Here is a 17,090-nt window from a genome sequence, read left to right on the forward strand (position 1 = left end):
CTCCCTAAAAAGCTCATTTTGACTCTTGCTCGTCAGTGTACTAAAACAACATTCACCAAGACCCAGGTCCTCGGTGGCCTGGCAGAACCCCCCACACAAAGCCGGCCTGTCACTGTGTAAGCATCCCTGTGATCCAGTTTATCCTGAAGGCACCATCCAGAGCACTGTACACGGAGCACTAGCCTTGGCCCTTAGTGACGGGAACTGTGGCCCTGGCTCTGCTACTTCTCCTCAGAGTATACATCCTCTTCTAGAGAATGAGATTCAAAGACTGCCCCACTCAGGTAAGCTGATGCATGGGGGTGACCCACAAAACGCCATGAAAATGCAGGGTAGTATTAACCAAAGACCAGTAGCTCAGAGACGGGCCAGGAAAGTGGGCACGATTCATTGTTTATTAACCTTGTCTGTGAAAGGAGGGACCTGTGCTGAGGAACACGGTTCTGGTCCTCATGGACCCTGAACCAAGGGTCACCTCTCAGCAGCAGCGCTGGCCGCCCCCCGACTCAGCAGTCACAAGAGCTGCCACTTACTAAGGCTTGCTATGATTCAACACTACACTTGGGTCTGTCACACATTAAGCAACACAACAAACGTCTGTAGATCTATATCCCCAATTTACCAAGGAGGACACTGGCACAGAACATAAAAGACCTGCCCAGGGTTGTCCCCTGCCACATGGTAAAAGCCAGTGTTTGAGTCCTGATCCATCTCAACCCCGAAGTTGGTACTGTGCGCGGTAGCATCAGGGAGGAGGCGTCATCTGGGGTGGTGCTCACACCAGACCTTTACAGGAACACACTTAGGTGAAAGGTCAGGCTGCTCACCTCAGGACTGTGCACAGGTAAGTGTGGACCCCTATTCTACCTGCTCTCCACCCTTTCTTTGGTTTTCACCAGCAACACCCGTTTTGAAATAAATCTTAGATCGTAATACATAAAATGGGAAAAGATAGAAGTGCTTTGGTTGAAGTGAGGATAGAGAGACCAGGGCCCGGCCCACCCAGCCTCCCAAGTCATTCTGCAAGATCCAAGCTCTCAGACAACAGTATGAAAACTGCTGCTTACTTCCTGCCGTTACTCAGATGAGAACAGAAAGGCACCTCTGCATATACTTCTCAGTGGACACGGACTACACTGAATTCTAGTTTGCTCTGCATACATGTCTGCCTTCCCTGACAAACTCTGTGCTCCCCAAGGACAGGCCTGGTCTGCTTTACGGTGCCTGCTACTGTCAACGGATGAATAATGAGAAGGGACTAGTCCCGGGTCACACAGTGGGTTGGTGATAGGTCAGTACGATCCTGCCCACATGCTCTCTTTGTAGCTGATACCACCGAGGATCAGTTAAAATATTCTGGAGGTAAATGAAATGTAAGGATAATTTAAAAGGCATAGAAAGTTCTCGTTAGGGCAAGATGGAAGTAGCAGCCACAATATTTTTTAATCCTTTCACAAAAACAAAGCAACTAGGATAGCAAAAGGAGCCCCCAGACAACACTCAGGACTACCTAGAACCCTAGAACATGAAGGAGTAGGGCCAAACCATCCATAGCCATACAACCTGTGTGGAATCAGCATTGGGAAGAAAATGAGGAGTTTCAGGGGTTCTATGAGCCAGGTAACCCAAGAATAACCATCTGAATAGAAAACTCAGCAAGCCAATGTTGAGAACAACTGACAAAATTAGAAGATTCAAGGCTTTCATTTATAAGTGAGTACAAAAAGACTAAGAGGGAGATTTCCACTTCCACATATGAAGAATTAAGAGCTCTAAGAGTTTCCCTCACACCATAAACAACTAGAAAACCACACAAAATACCTGAAATAACTGCTTTCAGACATGGGACAGCAGGCAGTGTTTGGGAGGAGGGAAACAAGTGAGAGGAGGACTGCAATTGCCCCAGCTTACTGCCTAGAGGCAGTTTCCAGGCCAAAGGGCAGGGAGACAGAATCTAGAGTCTAGCGATCTCACTGAGTTAAAGCGACAGAGTGCAGGAAAGCTAAGCTAGAACTTAGAATGAAGAAGAGAGAGAAGAGGGAGCTGCTCAGAGAGAGCAAGCACCTGAGATCTGCAGAAGGGTCTCCTGGAGTCTGACAATACTACCCTGCATACGTGAAGGGTGAAACTCTTTGTACCTGGAAAGCAATAGACAAAAAATTTCTGGAACTCACAGAGGGGAGTGGAAGTAGTTCATGTTCCCAAGAACTAGAGTGCAACAACCTAAAATCACACTGGGCATTGGGAAGAGTCCTAAGAAAGATTATGCCATCCTGCCTTAATAGTACATCTTAAAGTAGGTCTAGAGCAAAGGCTATGCTGGGCTTCAAAAGCAAGCTTTGAAAGGATCAAACTGACTCACAAATAATTTCACTTTGTGCTAGATAAGAGCCTAACACTCTAAAGGAATAACAAAATTCATCACTTGACAATATAAAATTCACAATGTCCAGCATCCAGCCCAAATTTACCAGGCATGCAAAGAAGCAGGAAAATATGACCCATAACCAGGAGAGAAAAAAATTAATAGACACAGACCCAGAAATGAGAGAGGTCATGGAATTAGCAGATGAGGACCTTAAAAACAGCTGTTATATTCAAGAATGTAAAGGAAAATGAACATAAGAAAAATGGGAGGTACAAAAAAGTTGCAAATGGAATTTCTAGGAATGAATTCAGTATCTGAAGTGGAAAATACACTGTATGGGAGTAAGAGCAGATTAGACACTGCGTAAGAAAGACCTGTTAGTCTGAAGACATAGTAATAGGAACTACACAAACTAAAACAGGGAGAAAGGACTAAAAAATTAGCCAAGCAGCTGTGACCTGTGGGACAGTCTCAGTGTAAAACGTGTAAGTTGGAGTCCCAAGGAGAAAACTTTTAAGGGGGAAAGGAGACTGAAAAAATACATGAAAAACAACAGCCAAGATTTTTCCAAATTGCATTAAAACTATAACCCTACAGATCCAAGAAAATCAGAGAACCCCAAGCATAAGAAACACTAAAACAGACACATATCCCACAATAAAACTGGTGAAATAAAAAAAATTATAAAATTAGCCAAAGAAAAAGAGATATTACACATAGAAGAACAAATACGAGAATGGCAGCCATTTATCCGAATTGTGTGACCATAGGAAAATGAACAAGGGCTGAGAGAACAAAACGCCAGCCTAGGATCCTGTACCTACTGAAAATATCTTTTAAAAACTGAAGGTGAAAAAAAGACTTTTCCAAATAAAACACAGAAGAATGGATCACCAGCAGAGCTGCATTACAAGAAATGTCAAGGGAAGTTCTTCAGGCAGAAGGAAAATAATCCAGGTGAAAATTTGTATCTACACCAAGGAATAAGGAGCATCAGAAAGAGCAAATATCCGAGTAGATATAAGACTTCTGTTTTTCATTTCTTTAATCACTCTAAAAATATTGACTAAAGTGTATTGTGGGGCTTATAATTTACGTAGAAATAAACTGTGACAACAATAGCACAAATAATGGAAGTGAGAGAATGAAAGTCTGTTGTAAGGGTCTTAGAGTATATATGAAGGGGTATCATATTTGTTGAATGTCTACTGTGATACGTTGAAGTTGTATTTGTAAATCCTAGGTCAACCACTAAAACAATAAAGCAGAGATTATAGCTAATAAGCCAGTACTGAAGATAACATGATATCATAAAAAATACACAATACAAAAGTGGGCATGAAAAGAGATCCAAAAAAGGAACAAAGAACAGATGAGGCAAATAGAAAACAAATAGCCAGAGGGTAGATTTAAACCAGACTATATAGGTCATTACAATAAACATAAATGGTCTAAACGCTCCAAATAAGAGGCCCCTGGTAAGAGATTATCAGAATGGATTTAAAAAAACAAGACCCAACCATATGCTGTTTATCTGAAACCCAATTTAAATGGAAACACACAGAGTAAAACAATGGAAATGATTTTTTTGGGGGGCAAGATTAGCCCTGAGCTAACATCCACCACCAATCCTCCTCTTTTTGCTGAGGACGACTGGCCCTGAGCTAATATCTGTGCCCATCTTTCTCTACTTTATATATGGGATGCCTGCCACAGTGTGGCTTGATAAACAGTGCATAGGTCTGTGCCCGGGATCTGAACTGGCGAACCCCAGGCCAGTGATGCGGAGCAGGCAAACTTAACCGCTAAGCCACCAGGCCAGCCCCTGGAAATGATTTTTTTAAAAAGATATACTATATAAACACTAATCAAAAGAAAGCCAAATTGCCTATATTAATATACATATAAACTAGACTTCAAAACAAGGATAAAGAGGGACTTAATAAAAGGATTACAATTCATCAAGAAGACTAACAGTCCTAAATATGTCCACACAGCAAACAGAGCGGCACAAAATATGGGAAACAAGTACTGACGGAACTCCTACAACTGCAGTTGGAGCTCTCAACACTCCTCTTCCAGTAACAGAACAAGGAGACCCCGAAAATCAGTAAGGTTCTAGAATACATAAACAAGCCTATCACTCAGTCTGACATAACTGGCACGTACAGAACATTCTACCCAACAATACTTCAACACATGCTTTTCAATTGCATCTGAAACACTCACCAAAACAGACCAATTTCTGGACCCTAAAACCAACTTTAACAAATATAAAAGAATTGAAATCATAGAGAACATGTTCTCTGACCATAATAGAAGTAAACTAGAAATCAATAATAGAAAGATATTTGGAAATTTAAGCAATACACATCTAAATAACGGGGGTGGGTGGGGAAGTCAAAGAAAAAATTCACAATACAAATAGTCCCCTGCAGGGGAAAAGAAGGAACAGAGTGGAGAGGACAGGGATGAAAGATATGCTGTCTGCAGGTACCTTGTTTTATACCATTGACTTTGGAACCAAGTAATATTTAATAGTTAACAAATAAAATGAAGTCATAAAGAAAAAAATCCCTAAAAAGTGAAAACAATCAATCAAACAAATATATCAAGCCCATGGCATAACCATACTGAGAAAATGCATATTCAAGTGTTTGGACTGTCCATCCCTAGTCAGCGGCATTTGGTAGTTTTATGGTTAGTACTAATTATAGTACTCTTATTCTGAAAGTATTATGTTGGTATTGTAAGATAGAGCAAGATTTGTTAATATAATTAGAAACGAAGTTATTAGGATAAAGGAAAGAAATCTAAGTATAAAACCCAAAAAGTGAAAATACTGTGACCTTAAATTTTATTTGGAAATAACAGTATGAACTCATGACTTATTTTTCTCCTACAAAGTACGTATTTTGATCTCTGTGCACTGAAAAGGCCTAGAAGCAATAATGGTATTGGTTAGAATCCAGACTGTAGTCTCTAAAACCTATTTCCCACTAAAAGAAACCAAGATTTCTTAGAAAGATGGTTGATTCAGGTTGAGAGAGGAAGGACGTGCACAAGATGAGCCCAAATCTCTTATTGGGACAGAAAACGAGGAAGCTACTAAAAACTACAGGGTCTGTCAAAAGCACACAGGAATGAGCTCATCAAACACGGAAGCCTCAAAAAGAATGAGGACTATAATTGACTGAAACACATATAAAAAATCCATGAGTTTATAATAGGAAAAAACTGGAGGTTGCTAGGACACCAGGCTTATTTTGAAAATTAGCAAATAAACAGAAAAAATCATGTATTTATGTTGCCTTTCCTGTACAAACCTGTATATCAAGGTAATAAAATAACTGCTGGAGGAAAAAATGTTAATAAATGTAGAAAGGAACAATAGAATAGAAAATTGCCATTTGTAATCCCTAATAATGGATGTAGACAACAATTATCAATGTTACTGATAAGTTCATTAAGTGAAAAGTTAACAGGAGAACTTTAAAATAAATGGGCTCATGTAGTAACACTGAACCCATGGATAAGTCTTATTCTTAAAACAACAGTAAAAGCAGAGCCAATGGACACTGTATGCCTTGTAATGGGATGCAGTAGTGAGTAAAAAACACCAACAATGAAGTATTCTTGCCAAAAGGTAAAAGTTGAGGGGCTGGCCCCATGTCTGAGTGGTTAAAGTTCCCCCCACTCCATTTTGGTGGCCTGGGTTTGTGGGTTTGGGGCCTGGGTGCGAACCTACTCATCAGCCATGCTGTGGAGGCATCCCACATACAAAAAAAAGAGGAGGATTGGCACGGATGTTAGCTCAGGGTGAATCTTCCCCACCAAAAAATAAAATAAAAGTAAAAGTTGAATCTGAATAAAACTACGTCTCCAGGTGTAATTACCAGTTTCCAAAAAGCACAGGGGAGAGAGGAACAAGTTAAACACCACCACAAGGAAGCAACCAGCAAAGTCCAGAAAGTGGGAAACTATAGAGGACAAATAACCTGTCTGTAAAGTAAACGACCTGGGATGAAAGAGGAGCAGCAGGTGAGGGCACTGTTGCAGACCAAGACCTAAGAGACGCATCAGCCAAATGTGGACTTTCCGTGGATCCTGACGGAAACAAACCGTCTATGAGTTTTATCTGTTAAAGGTACATCCTGAAGATTTTAAGGCTGAATGTACATGATTGCTGGGATTTGCTTTTAAGATATTCCCCAAAAGGAAAAAACAGTGTGGGGGATAAATCTATGAAGCAACATGTTAATAAATGTGGGAGCTGATGATGGGTGCTTGGAGACTCATATTAACCTCATATGAATTTTGAAATTAATTTCAAATCGTTTGAGATTTTCCAGAAAAAGAAATTAAAATATACATGGAGAGAGAGAGTTTATCTTCCATATGGCCAAATATTCTGCTGGAAGCAAGCATTTTATAATCAGAAAGGAATTGCCTAAGATGCTTGTTAAGTTTCAGATTCTGGGGCCCCACTCCAGACCTACTGGGTCAGAATCAGAGGATGAGGCATAAACATCTGCATTCTTTTTTTATTGAAACAATTGACAACCACCTACTTTTCCTTTTTATTTGTTTTAAAAATTGGCACCTGAGCTAACAACTGTTGCCAATCTTTTTTTTTTCTTCTTCATCTTCTCCCCAAAGCCCCCCAGTACATAGTTGTATATTCTAGTTGAGTCCTTCCAGTTGTGGGATGTGGGACACCACCTCAGAGTGGCCTGACGAGCGGTGCCATGTCCGCGCCCAGGATCTGAACCAGAGAAACCCTGGGCCGCCAAAGCGGAATGCGCAAACCACTAGGCCACAGGTCCAGCCCCAACATCTGCATTCTAACATGCTTCCCTCATGAATCCAGTGCAGCTCAGCGAGGTCTGCTCCCAGCAGTTGAGGTTAGATGGCGCTAAAGGCCTCCCTCCGAGCTCCTCTGGTTCTCAGTGGTCCCTAGACCAAGGCCACACTGCCTGCAGCTCTGAGAACAGTTGCAGCACCGTGGTGGAGATGGAAGCCAAGCTAGAGAGTTTTGAGGGGCCAGAATACAGCAAGGAATGGGATACAGGGAAAGGGAAAGGAAACCATGCACGAGGGGAAGGCGGGACTGGTGCAAAATAGACCTTTCCAGCATTCAAGACCTGGGCGTATTTTAAGGCTGAGAGCAGAAGCTGTTGGAGAGAAAGACTGAAGAGAGGAAAGAGACAAACTGTTGGGGCTCCAGCGCCATGATGGCAGGAGAAGAGGGAAGCGACGGTGGGAGAGGCTGGGTTTGGACGGCAGGAGAGACGAGAGAGCGTGGCTCAGGTCATGGGAGTTTTCAGAGTGACGCTCAGGATCATGGAGAACTGTGCCACCAGTGCGGTGGCCACGAGCCACATGCAGCTACTGAGTCCCTGACATGTGGCTAGTCTGAATTGAAATGTGCTGTAAAAATAACATACACATTGGATTTTGAAGATTTAATAAAAAGAAGACCAAGGTCAAATATCTCAATCATTTTTTGTACTAATTACATGTCAAACTGATAATATTTTGGATAGATTAAATAAAGTATATTAAAATTGATTTCATCTGTTTCTTTTTGCATTTTTTAATAGACTCCTAGGAAATTTAAAATTATACATGAGGCTCTTGAGGCTGGCATGATATTTCTGTCGAGCAGTGCTGATCTAGAAGTTACAGAAGCCAGAACTAGGAGAAAAAAGGAACCCCACCAAAAAGCCCTATCTCAAAAGATAAAACCTCTTTCTGCAACCCCAAAATCTGCCTCATTCACACTGAGGTTTAGCCAAATTGATAAAAAAACGTGCTTGCTAAGCCAACTAATTATCAGTACAAATGAAATTACAGTGGAAAGTGTATGAAGATGATTTGTTTCCAGATACCATTTACATATAACAGTCAATTCCGTCATGATGAGTCTTTTTCATCCGCTCACTAAGGCAGGCCCTCGAGGCCCCGAAATGGGAAGGAGATCACCCGCCAGCAGGCCATCCAGAGGAAGCGTGTGTACTGAGCACCTGCTCAGCTCTGAGGATGCATCCACACTCAAAAGGAATGAGGAAGAAAAGGAGCCAGGGGAAAGTCAGTCCTTTCCCCAAGTCACACGGCCTTCCTCCAAACTCCTCTTGGCTCAGATTTGCATACATTTCCCACCTTCCACAGCTGCGAGTGGGCAGTGTGGTACTTTCTGGGCGTCGCCTCCACGGCTCTGACTCCCATCAGAGCTTCCTTCCTCCCCCGACCAGCCTGGACTCTGTGGCATGTGGTTAGGGTGGTTTCCAACTCACAGGCGACCTCTCTGTTCCGCAGAGATAGCACAGCGAGCACTGGGTGTTTGCTCGCTGGTACTGTTATCTAAGATCAACACTGGCGGCTCCTGCCTCCAGAGGCCTCCAGGGTCAGGAGGCTTTGTGTCTCAGTAGATGCCTTGGTCACCACAGTTGGGGTTTTCTGGGTCATCTTTTTTGCGGTGGCGGGGGGGGGGGGGGTTCTGAAAAAGCTGCAAGTCTTCTCTGAGGACTTGAGATTTCTCCGCACCCTTCTCCCGCTTCAGCCCTTCCGGGCCTGGGGCCAAGAGGTCTAAGATCAGGCGGCAGACAAGGGTGAAGGCGTCCTGGGGACATGCTTACATTCTGCTGGGACTGAAGGAGGGATTCCGGCCCCACAGCAGGCTGGTGAAGGTTTCCAGCAGGAAGGAGTCCCCCACACTCCACGGAGGGCTCGTCCAGCCCCCCGGTGCCTCCATCATCCCTGGAGTCTCTAGAAGGCTCCGGTGCCCCTGGATCCACCTTTCAGTTGGGTGGTCACATTACGGCCAGCTGTCTACCACCTCAGCATCATCCTAACCGGCCGCCCTGCCCCAAGCCCAGGCCGCAGAGCAGGCTGATTTTCCTGGAGCACCCGTTCACTGTGAAAGTAGGGTGGCACGGCAGAGAGCCCGCACTGGGGTCAGGAACCTGGGCAGTCCCAGCATTGCCGCGGAAGGTTGGGCGGCGTTGGGGCAAGTGTGGCCCTTTCGGTGTTCAGGTTTTCCTCCAGTGAAATAATAATCCTTGGGTTGGAGCTTTAAGGCTGTGCATAACCTGACCCCGAACCTCCTTCTAGGCCTTTCCTTATAACCCCCATCACTGCCACTCTCCTCCAAGCCACCCCGCCTTCTCATTATTGTCCAGACATTCTACACCCAGGCCCTTCCTGACCTCCCAGCCCAGGGTGCCAACCTGAAGCGAGTCCCTCCTCTGAAATGCTAGCATTTCTTTGTAGACAACTCCCTGAGCCCTCAAGACTCACTGCCTGGCCATCCAATTAGACGCAGCACTGCGGACAGGTAAGGCATCCCCGTGTTAATTAACTCTTGCTCCGGGAACACGTGACCGTGGCGTATGCTTGCAAGCCCTATGGGCCTGGTACAAAAATAGTGTCACCTGCATGACACTGTACAGGTTACACAGACACCCTTCGCCTCATTTAATCCTCAAAGCACTGTGAGAGGCAGCCCTGAAGCAAGCGGGATTATTAGTGACCTGCCTAGGGCCAATCAATTTATGAGCAGCCACCTGTGCCAGTACTAGGCCACAGCTCTTCTGCCCAGGTCCCATCTGTTCCCTCAGAACCTGGCTGGGAGAAGGGGCGGCAAACCCACATGTCAAAGAAACACCATGCCAAGCAGTCATGATGCACCAGCCAGAAGACGTCTGAAACAGTCCCTACGCCTGCTCCTGGGAGAGGAGGGTTCGGAGCTTGCACTGCCGGCCCCTCAGCAGCTTCCTCAGCTGTACACAGGACTCCCCCAACTGGGGAGGTGTGAGAATTGCAGGAGCTGGGCTCTCCCTGTGCTCCAGAGGTTTGGGGAGCCAGCACAGCACCGCTCACAGAGAACAGCAAGTGCTGGGAGATCTGGTGTGGATAAGCTCCTTCTACCGGGGAGCAAGGGAGTTTCAGAAAGGGAAGCAAGCAAGTCACAGAGCAGCAAAGCCGGCTGGACCCCTGAACCCCTCCCCGGCCCCCCACCTAAATCAGGCCAGGCCCACTTAGGGACAGCTGGAGCAAATACACCACCCCAGGGCAACCCAGCAATCTCCCAAGACATTTGACCTCTATTGTTGATTTCTACTCAGAGGAGTGAGCGTTTTTAGTGCCTCAGGAATGTAGATCAGCCCCCGGAAGCGGGCTGCCTGAAATGGGGATGCTGTTTTAAAACAAACATGCGGCTTCCTATATAAGAGCCGCCCAACCACCAGGTACCACCTCCGCCAGGAATCCCAGGTAGGCTCTCTCTCTCGACTCTTCACGTGAGGGCTTGTCTCCAGGTTTAACTCACTGTGCTCGCTGGCCCATCTGAACAAAGGGAAGGCTGCGCAGCCTCGGCCACCCGGCTGCAGAGACCCAGCGGGGTCAGGAGCTGCCCCAGTCCCCCTGCGTCCCTTGCTGGTTCAGCTTCATCATCCCTGTTGAGAAACTTGGCACAAACTCCTTGAGGCCTGGGACAAACAACATGGGGAGTGCCAATGCCAAGCATTCTGCCCTAAACCAAGAGCCTTCGCTTTACTGGTACCTTGGGGAGGGGCAGAGGGAGCTCCTCTCGAGGGGTGGGAAGAGCTTCTTCAGTAGTCACGATCCCAGGTTGGACGGAGCCGCCGCACCCTGTCTGCTGGGCTCCTACCCACGTGAGTTCTGAGGCACAGGGAGCAGGGAGGGCACGCTGCCTACAGACCCTCTCTCCTCCAGGCTCATCTGTCCCCAGCCGGCTAAGGCCATGCCCTCCCGGGGGACCATCTGCAGCCTGCTGCTCCTCAGTGTGCTCTGGGTGGACTTGACCATGGCGGGCTCCAGCTTCCTGAGCCCCGAACACCACAAAGTGCAGGTGAGACGTCTCTCCACACAGCCTCACATCCTGACTGGGGTGTCTCGTCCCAGCCCTGCCACATGGCAGCCGGCTGTGCAACCTGGGCAGCGGCCCTACCTCTCTAGGCCTCAGCCTTCTCCCAGAGCACAAAGGAGGACTGTGGGTCTGACCATAGGGCCATGTCTCACTCTGCTTCTGGAAGGATATGGGGCTCAGGGCCCTAAAGAGAACGCCTCCTTTCTAGCACAGAAAGGAGTCCAAGAAGCCGCCAGCCAAACTGAAGCCCCGAGCTCTAGAAGACTGGCTCCCCTCTGAAGATGGAGGTCAGGCGCAAGGGGCAGAGGAGGAGCTGGAGATCCGGGTAGGTCCCGCTCTCTAAGTTTTACGCTTCTGTGGCACTGGAGGGGCTGAGGGAGGGGAAGGCAGGGGAATGGCTATGAACAGGGACCTACTTAGTAGCTACTCAACAAATATCAAATCGCACGACAATAGTTGACTCTGCCCCGGGCTCTGCAAGGTCTTTGCCCATCAAGAGGCAAATGTCTGAGAAAAGTCACTTTGCTACAACTGAATAGGAATGACGGGAGCCCTGAGCAGAGGAGGGGGGCGCTAGCAGACGCCAGGGGAGCCAGCAAATATGGCACCAAGAGACAAAGGCACCCAGGGAGAAACAGCTGGTCGTAGATGGAAGATGCTTCCCCACAGGAACTTTCTGGTTGGCTCAGGGGCCTCGCAGGCCTTCGCTGCGGCTGGGGCATTCCGAGACAGCTCCCTGGACAGGCGAGCTCCGGCGGCCTGGCCCTGGTCCTGTCAAGGAGGACGGGGCCAATCAGGCTGGTTTGGGCTCTGACACATGGTGCGTGGGGCAGAGAGGAATGGAGGATTCATTAAACGCAGACAGACAAACGAGAGGAGGGGGGGAGGGGACCGTACAGGGTTATCTACGCAGCCTCCCTGAAGGGCCGGCGGTGGCTCCGGGGAGGTTCCGACAAGCTGGGCAGTGAGCCAGCTCCAAGCGCGAAACCAGAACCGCCCTGGGGCGGCACTCACGTGGCGACGGGGCTGCGGGGCCTGTGTCCCGAGCCTTCGCTTACGAAGCTTCTCCCCTCGCTGCCTACCGTTTATGTCTACAACACCTGGGGGGTAAGGCAGCTGAGGTTTCTGCCCTCCTTTCATAGACCAGGAACAGCGGTGCAGACGGGGGACTCACGGCCCGAGGGGCCAGAGCCGGCGCGGCAGAGGGGGCTGGGGTCGGGCCTGACTCCGGGCCCCAAGCCCTCACCGCCTGGCACACAGAGTGGGGGCACTCCCGCTCACCCCCTCCTGGTCGAGGCCAGGAGGGAAGAAGCTGAAGCGTGTCCCGCCGTGGCCTCCCCTCCCTACCCACCAGCCTCTTCTCCCGTCAAGGAGGAACCCACCTGCCTCCGACCCTCACCAGGACCTCAAGGCGCTCAGGCACCTCGTCCACAGCACGTGTGGACTCCCAGCCCAGCACACGCCCGCCCCATGGGCTGCAAAGCCTCCAACTAAGACCGGGAGCTCCCCCCGTGAGACGCCGGCTCCCGCCCGCGGTGCCCGCCGCAGCCAGAGTAGCTCTAAATTAGCTGAGATGGGGAAGAGGTTTCTGTGGCTGGTGACTCAAGGCAGGGCTGGGACAACTGGAAGGTTCCAGTTTCCATGAAGGTTGGCCTTGGACGAAACAGCCGCACTGCCTCAGCTAGAAGCAGAAGTCTGAAAAGCCTGGACGTGCTGGGGCGGCCCGAGGCAGGTGGGGCGGGAGGCCTGCAGCACGGCCAGGAGCGCGGCACCTGCTCCCTGACCTCTCCGGTGCCGGGGTCCCCCCGCTCTCATCGCAGGCCCCCCACCACCCCAAACACCTGCTCCTAAAATTGAGCTTCAGAGCTGGAAGACTTGAGACCAAGTCCTATCCATTCTCCATTCCCCCCGCACCCCGCTCATCCCCCACTGAGGAGGTGAGACCCTGAGGCCAAGGGGGCCTTCTCAGGTCACTCAGAGCAGATCTCCCAACCCACAGCCACCATGCCGCCTCTCAACTGCCCCTGCCACCAGTTCCAGGCTGCCAGACGAGCCAGCAGCTCCCCAGATTGGTGCTCATGTGGTCCCTAAGAAGTCTGCCCGGGGGATCTGACCACCCCACGGTAGCCACAGGGGTGGAGGAAAAACGAGGAGATGCTGAAGGGAGGGAACAGGAGGGCCCAAGTTCTCTAAAGAATCGAGCACGTCATTCCCCACTCACTCCACCTTCACCGCAGAAACAAGGCGGGAGGTAAACTGTGAAGGGGAACAAGCAGCGGTTTGCTGCTTCAGTAACTTCTCCAGGCACGTTTGCCCACTTGGAAAACAGGAGTCATAGTGGTACCGGCCGGTGGGGAGGCACCGAGGACTGACACAACGCGGAGGAAGGGCACTCAGCGCGGGCTGACCAGGGCGAGGGCTGCGCACCGGGCGCTGCTGCAGCACCCGGGCTAGACGGGGTCCCAGGGCTGTGGACTCGGGGCCCTGCACTCTGGTGCTTGGCCGCCAGCCCCCTCTGCGGCCTCGGTCTAGTCGCTGAACTACTCTGGGCCTCTGCTGCTGGAGGGCAGGGGACAGAAGGACCAATGACTTAAGGCTCCTTTCAGCACCAAGGTTCCTTCATTTGTCTTAATGACCGACACGGCCAGGAATGAAGGCAGCTGCGGGATGAACCGAGACCCGTCTCTGCTCTCAAGGGGCGGGAACAACGCTGTGGCTGCCAACAGGGCTCTTTCCCATCCACCCAAAGCTCTAGCGCCAATAACCACCTCATAGAAGGCCGAGAAAGTAAGGACATGGGCACTGCCCCCGTAGAAGGGAAGAAGCGGAGGCAGAAAAAGAAGAAAGGACTTGGCTCGGAGCATCTCTAGAAGGTCAGCTTCCTGTTGGATTTCCCATGGAACCAGGAAAGGCACACAAGAGGAAGAACACCGGGGAAAGGAGGAAGCGGCGGTTGCAGAGGGGACGCGGAGGCCATCCCCCAGGCTAGCGCTGTGCACGCCGGGTAGACCACTGCCCCCAAGTCTCCCTGCCAGGCACGAAATTCTACCACTGGCACTTCAACCTTATGTGTCCCCGAATTGCAAGAGGGCCAAAACTTGATCTAGGGGACCTCACTTTTTTTTTTACAGCAACCTCCTTAGAGCTAAGGAAAGAGTGCAAGGTAAGTCTCTAAAGATGGTGGGGGTGGGAAAAAGGGGTCTAGAAAGGCCGAGGAAACTGAGCTGTCCCTCAGTGGTGCCTGCGGCCTCTCCCTCCCTGCTCCTCGGGTGAGACCCTGAGGGCCCTCCTTTGGGATGGGGGTGCGTTTGGGGGAGCAGTGGGAGAGTGTGACCTCTTGACACCTCCTGGTCCTCCCTGCCCCTCCTCCTAGTTCAACGCCCCCTTTGATGTTGGAATCAAGCTGTCAGGGGCTCAGTACCACCAGCACAGCCAGGCCCTGGGGACATTTCTTCAGGACATCCTCTGGGAGGAGGCCAACGGTGAGTCCTTGCCTGGGTCAGGTCAATTCAGAGTGTCCTCGGAGTCCCAAATGTGAGCCCATCCCCCGGGTGACACAAGAGAAGCTTTCTTCCCACACCCTGACTCTCAGACGGGGGGGGGGGGGGGGGGGGGGGGCGGGGGGAGGCTGGGGGGGAGGCGGTATCTGTGCGGGGCTGGGCTCAGTCTTCGTATTCAAGGGGCACCAAGTTCCGAGGACTAGCACGTTAACTAGCTTTGGGGCCCCAGTGAACCCCAATTTCCTCAACCATAAAATGGAGCCAACAGCCACTGTGAGAACATAAAATTATTTGGTGTCACAGCTCCTTTACTGTAATCACTTCACAAACAAAAGGAATTAGTGCCACAATCGCATTCAAAATGGCTCCGCAGCCAGGTAAGGACAGGGTTGGGTTTTGTTTGGAAGACAGGGTTGCGTTTTGTTTGGAAGCCCCTCCGGCCTTGTAAAAAGAAACCACCCAACAGGTTCCTGGGCCAGGAGGCGAACAGCCCTTCGGAAGCCCACTGCCATCTGCAAGGCTCCCTCCCCAACACCACTTCTCCCCCATCAACCAGGGCAGGGGGGGGACAGTGCCCTGCAGTGCAGATAAGGACACCAAGACTCAGAGTTTTAGGGGACTCGCCCAAAGCACACAGTCCACACACCAAGGTCAATGCTTTCCACCCATTACAACACAGCACCTCCAATGTCACCGCGGTGGAAGAAAAGCCATCCTTGATGCCACTGGCAGGATGGCAGACTCCGAATTTTGATCTGACCTCTTGTTTTTTTCAGAGGCCCCGGATGACAGGTGATCACCCACACGACTGGCCCACCTCTTTCTTTTCCTCCCAACCTTAGAAGCGCTCACCCGGCTTTTAGATGGCTTCTGCAACAACTCCCAGCTCTGAGTGGCACTAGCTTAGGATGTCAATAAATGTTCAAACTGTATGCTGAATGTTCAAAATGGGAATTTATTTCACCAAAGAGGAAAATATTACATTTCTCTGAAAACAAACAATTCTTGGTCTGGGGCCCATGGTCAATGGGAATAGAAAAGGATATGCAGCAAGGCAGGTGTGCATGCTTAGAAAACCAAATTAGACCAACGCCTACAAGCAGATAGACCACTGGTGGAATGTATGACAGGAGGGGGACGGGGAGAGGAAGGGGGAAAGAGGGGAGGGAGCGAGGAAAGGAAGGCAGAAAGACAGATGTTCCTTTAAATATCAGAGATTCCTGAGTGCATCGAAATTGCATTGAGAGCTTACTTACAATCAGCAAGGACTGTGTGGACAAAGAAACCCCAGGTGACATTACCAGAGCCAACATGCCTTGAATTGACACTCAAGATCACAACAGGACGGGGCCGGTCCAGTGGCACAGCGGTTAAATGCGCACATTCTACTTCTCGGCGGCCCAGGGTTCACCGGTTCGGATCCCGGGTGCAGACATGGCACGGCATGGCACGCCATGCTGTAGCAGGCGTCCCACATATAAAGTAGAGGAAGATGGGCATGGATGTTAGCTCAGGGCTAATCTCCCTCAAAAAAAAAAAAGATCAGAACAGGATGCTGGCAATGCCAAGGCATGAGTCTGAGGCTATACACAGGTGGACGCTAACAATGGCTACCAGCCACTGCTGGACAGAGCTGAAGTAACTGCTTCTCCTTACCTTGTCCACCACCGACAACACCACCGACACGGCCTGGCAAAGCAAATGCTGCCTCATGTGGGCAAGGCTGGCCATTGCCTTGGCTACTTCAGTGATACAGGTAGGCGTCCCAAAATATGTCCAACTCCAGCTCACACCTGAAGTGAGCCTTGGTCCTTAAGTTCTACAACTTAATTCAGTGAAGACACCAGTCTTTCTAGGGGGAATGTCACTTATCAGTCATTTACACTTCAGCGTAAACAAGTGAACTGATTTCTGAGAGCTGGTGATGACAGATGGGTGAATCAGTAAGGGAAGGGAAAGGCAAAGAACAAGGAGGCTCCAAAGATAAGCACTGCTGACCTGCCCATTCAGACATATGAATACCTACTAGAGATCTGTAGGACACTCCTCTGCAGAGAGTTAGGGTAGTAACATCCACACTCTGGAAAAGCCTCTATCACGGAGGGCTCTAGGAGCCAAGTATCTTCTCGAGTAAAATTCTGGCCACTTGGCACTCAAGGCACAGCCCTATGGGCACTAACCATTGATCAGACTTGGCAGGCACACCAAAACCCAACTGCCATCCCTAACGGAGGAGCTGCACGTGGCCTGTGAAACGTCACCATCTTCTGGGAGCCTCTTAGAAATGCAGACTCTCCGGCCCCAACCCTATTATATCAGGATCTGCATTTTA

The 17,090-nt window shown here is 49.6% G+C and overlaps 1 protein-coding gene across 1 annotated transcript; it reads left to right on the forward strand.

The window, feature by feature from the left end:
* The first annotated feature begins 42 nt into the window (after positions 1 to 42).
* Positions 43 to 15,706, forward strand: GHRL (ghrelin and obestatin prepropeptide). The gene is made up of 6 exons (XM_008536080.2): positions 43 to 284; positions 9,641 to 9,704; positions 11,105 to 11,240; positions 11,467 to 11,583; positions 14,632 to 14,740; positions 15,535 to 15,706. Exons 3-6 carry the CDS (start codon positions 11,133 to 11,135, stop codon positions 15,552 to 15,554), a joined length of 354 nt encoding a protein of 117 aa, XP_008534302.1. The 5' UTR covers positions 43 to 284; positions 9,641 to 9,704; positions 11,105 to 11,132; the 3' UTR covers positions 15,555 to 15,706.
* Positions 15,707 to 17,090: the final 1,384 nt, after the last annotated feature.

The sequence above is a fragment of the Equus przewalskii genome, chromosome 15, assembly GCF_037783145.1.
Source record: "Equus przewalskii isolate Varuska chromosome 15, EquPr2, whole genome shotgun sequence".
Classification (NCBI taxonomy): Eukaryota; Metazoa; Chordata; class Mammalia; order Perissodactyla; family Equidae; genus Equus; species Equus przewalskii.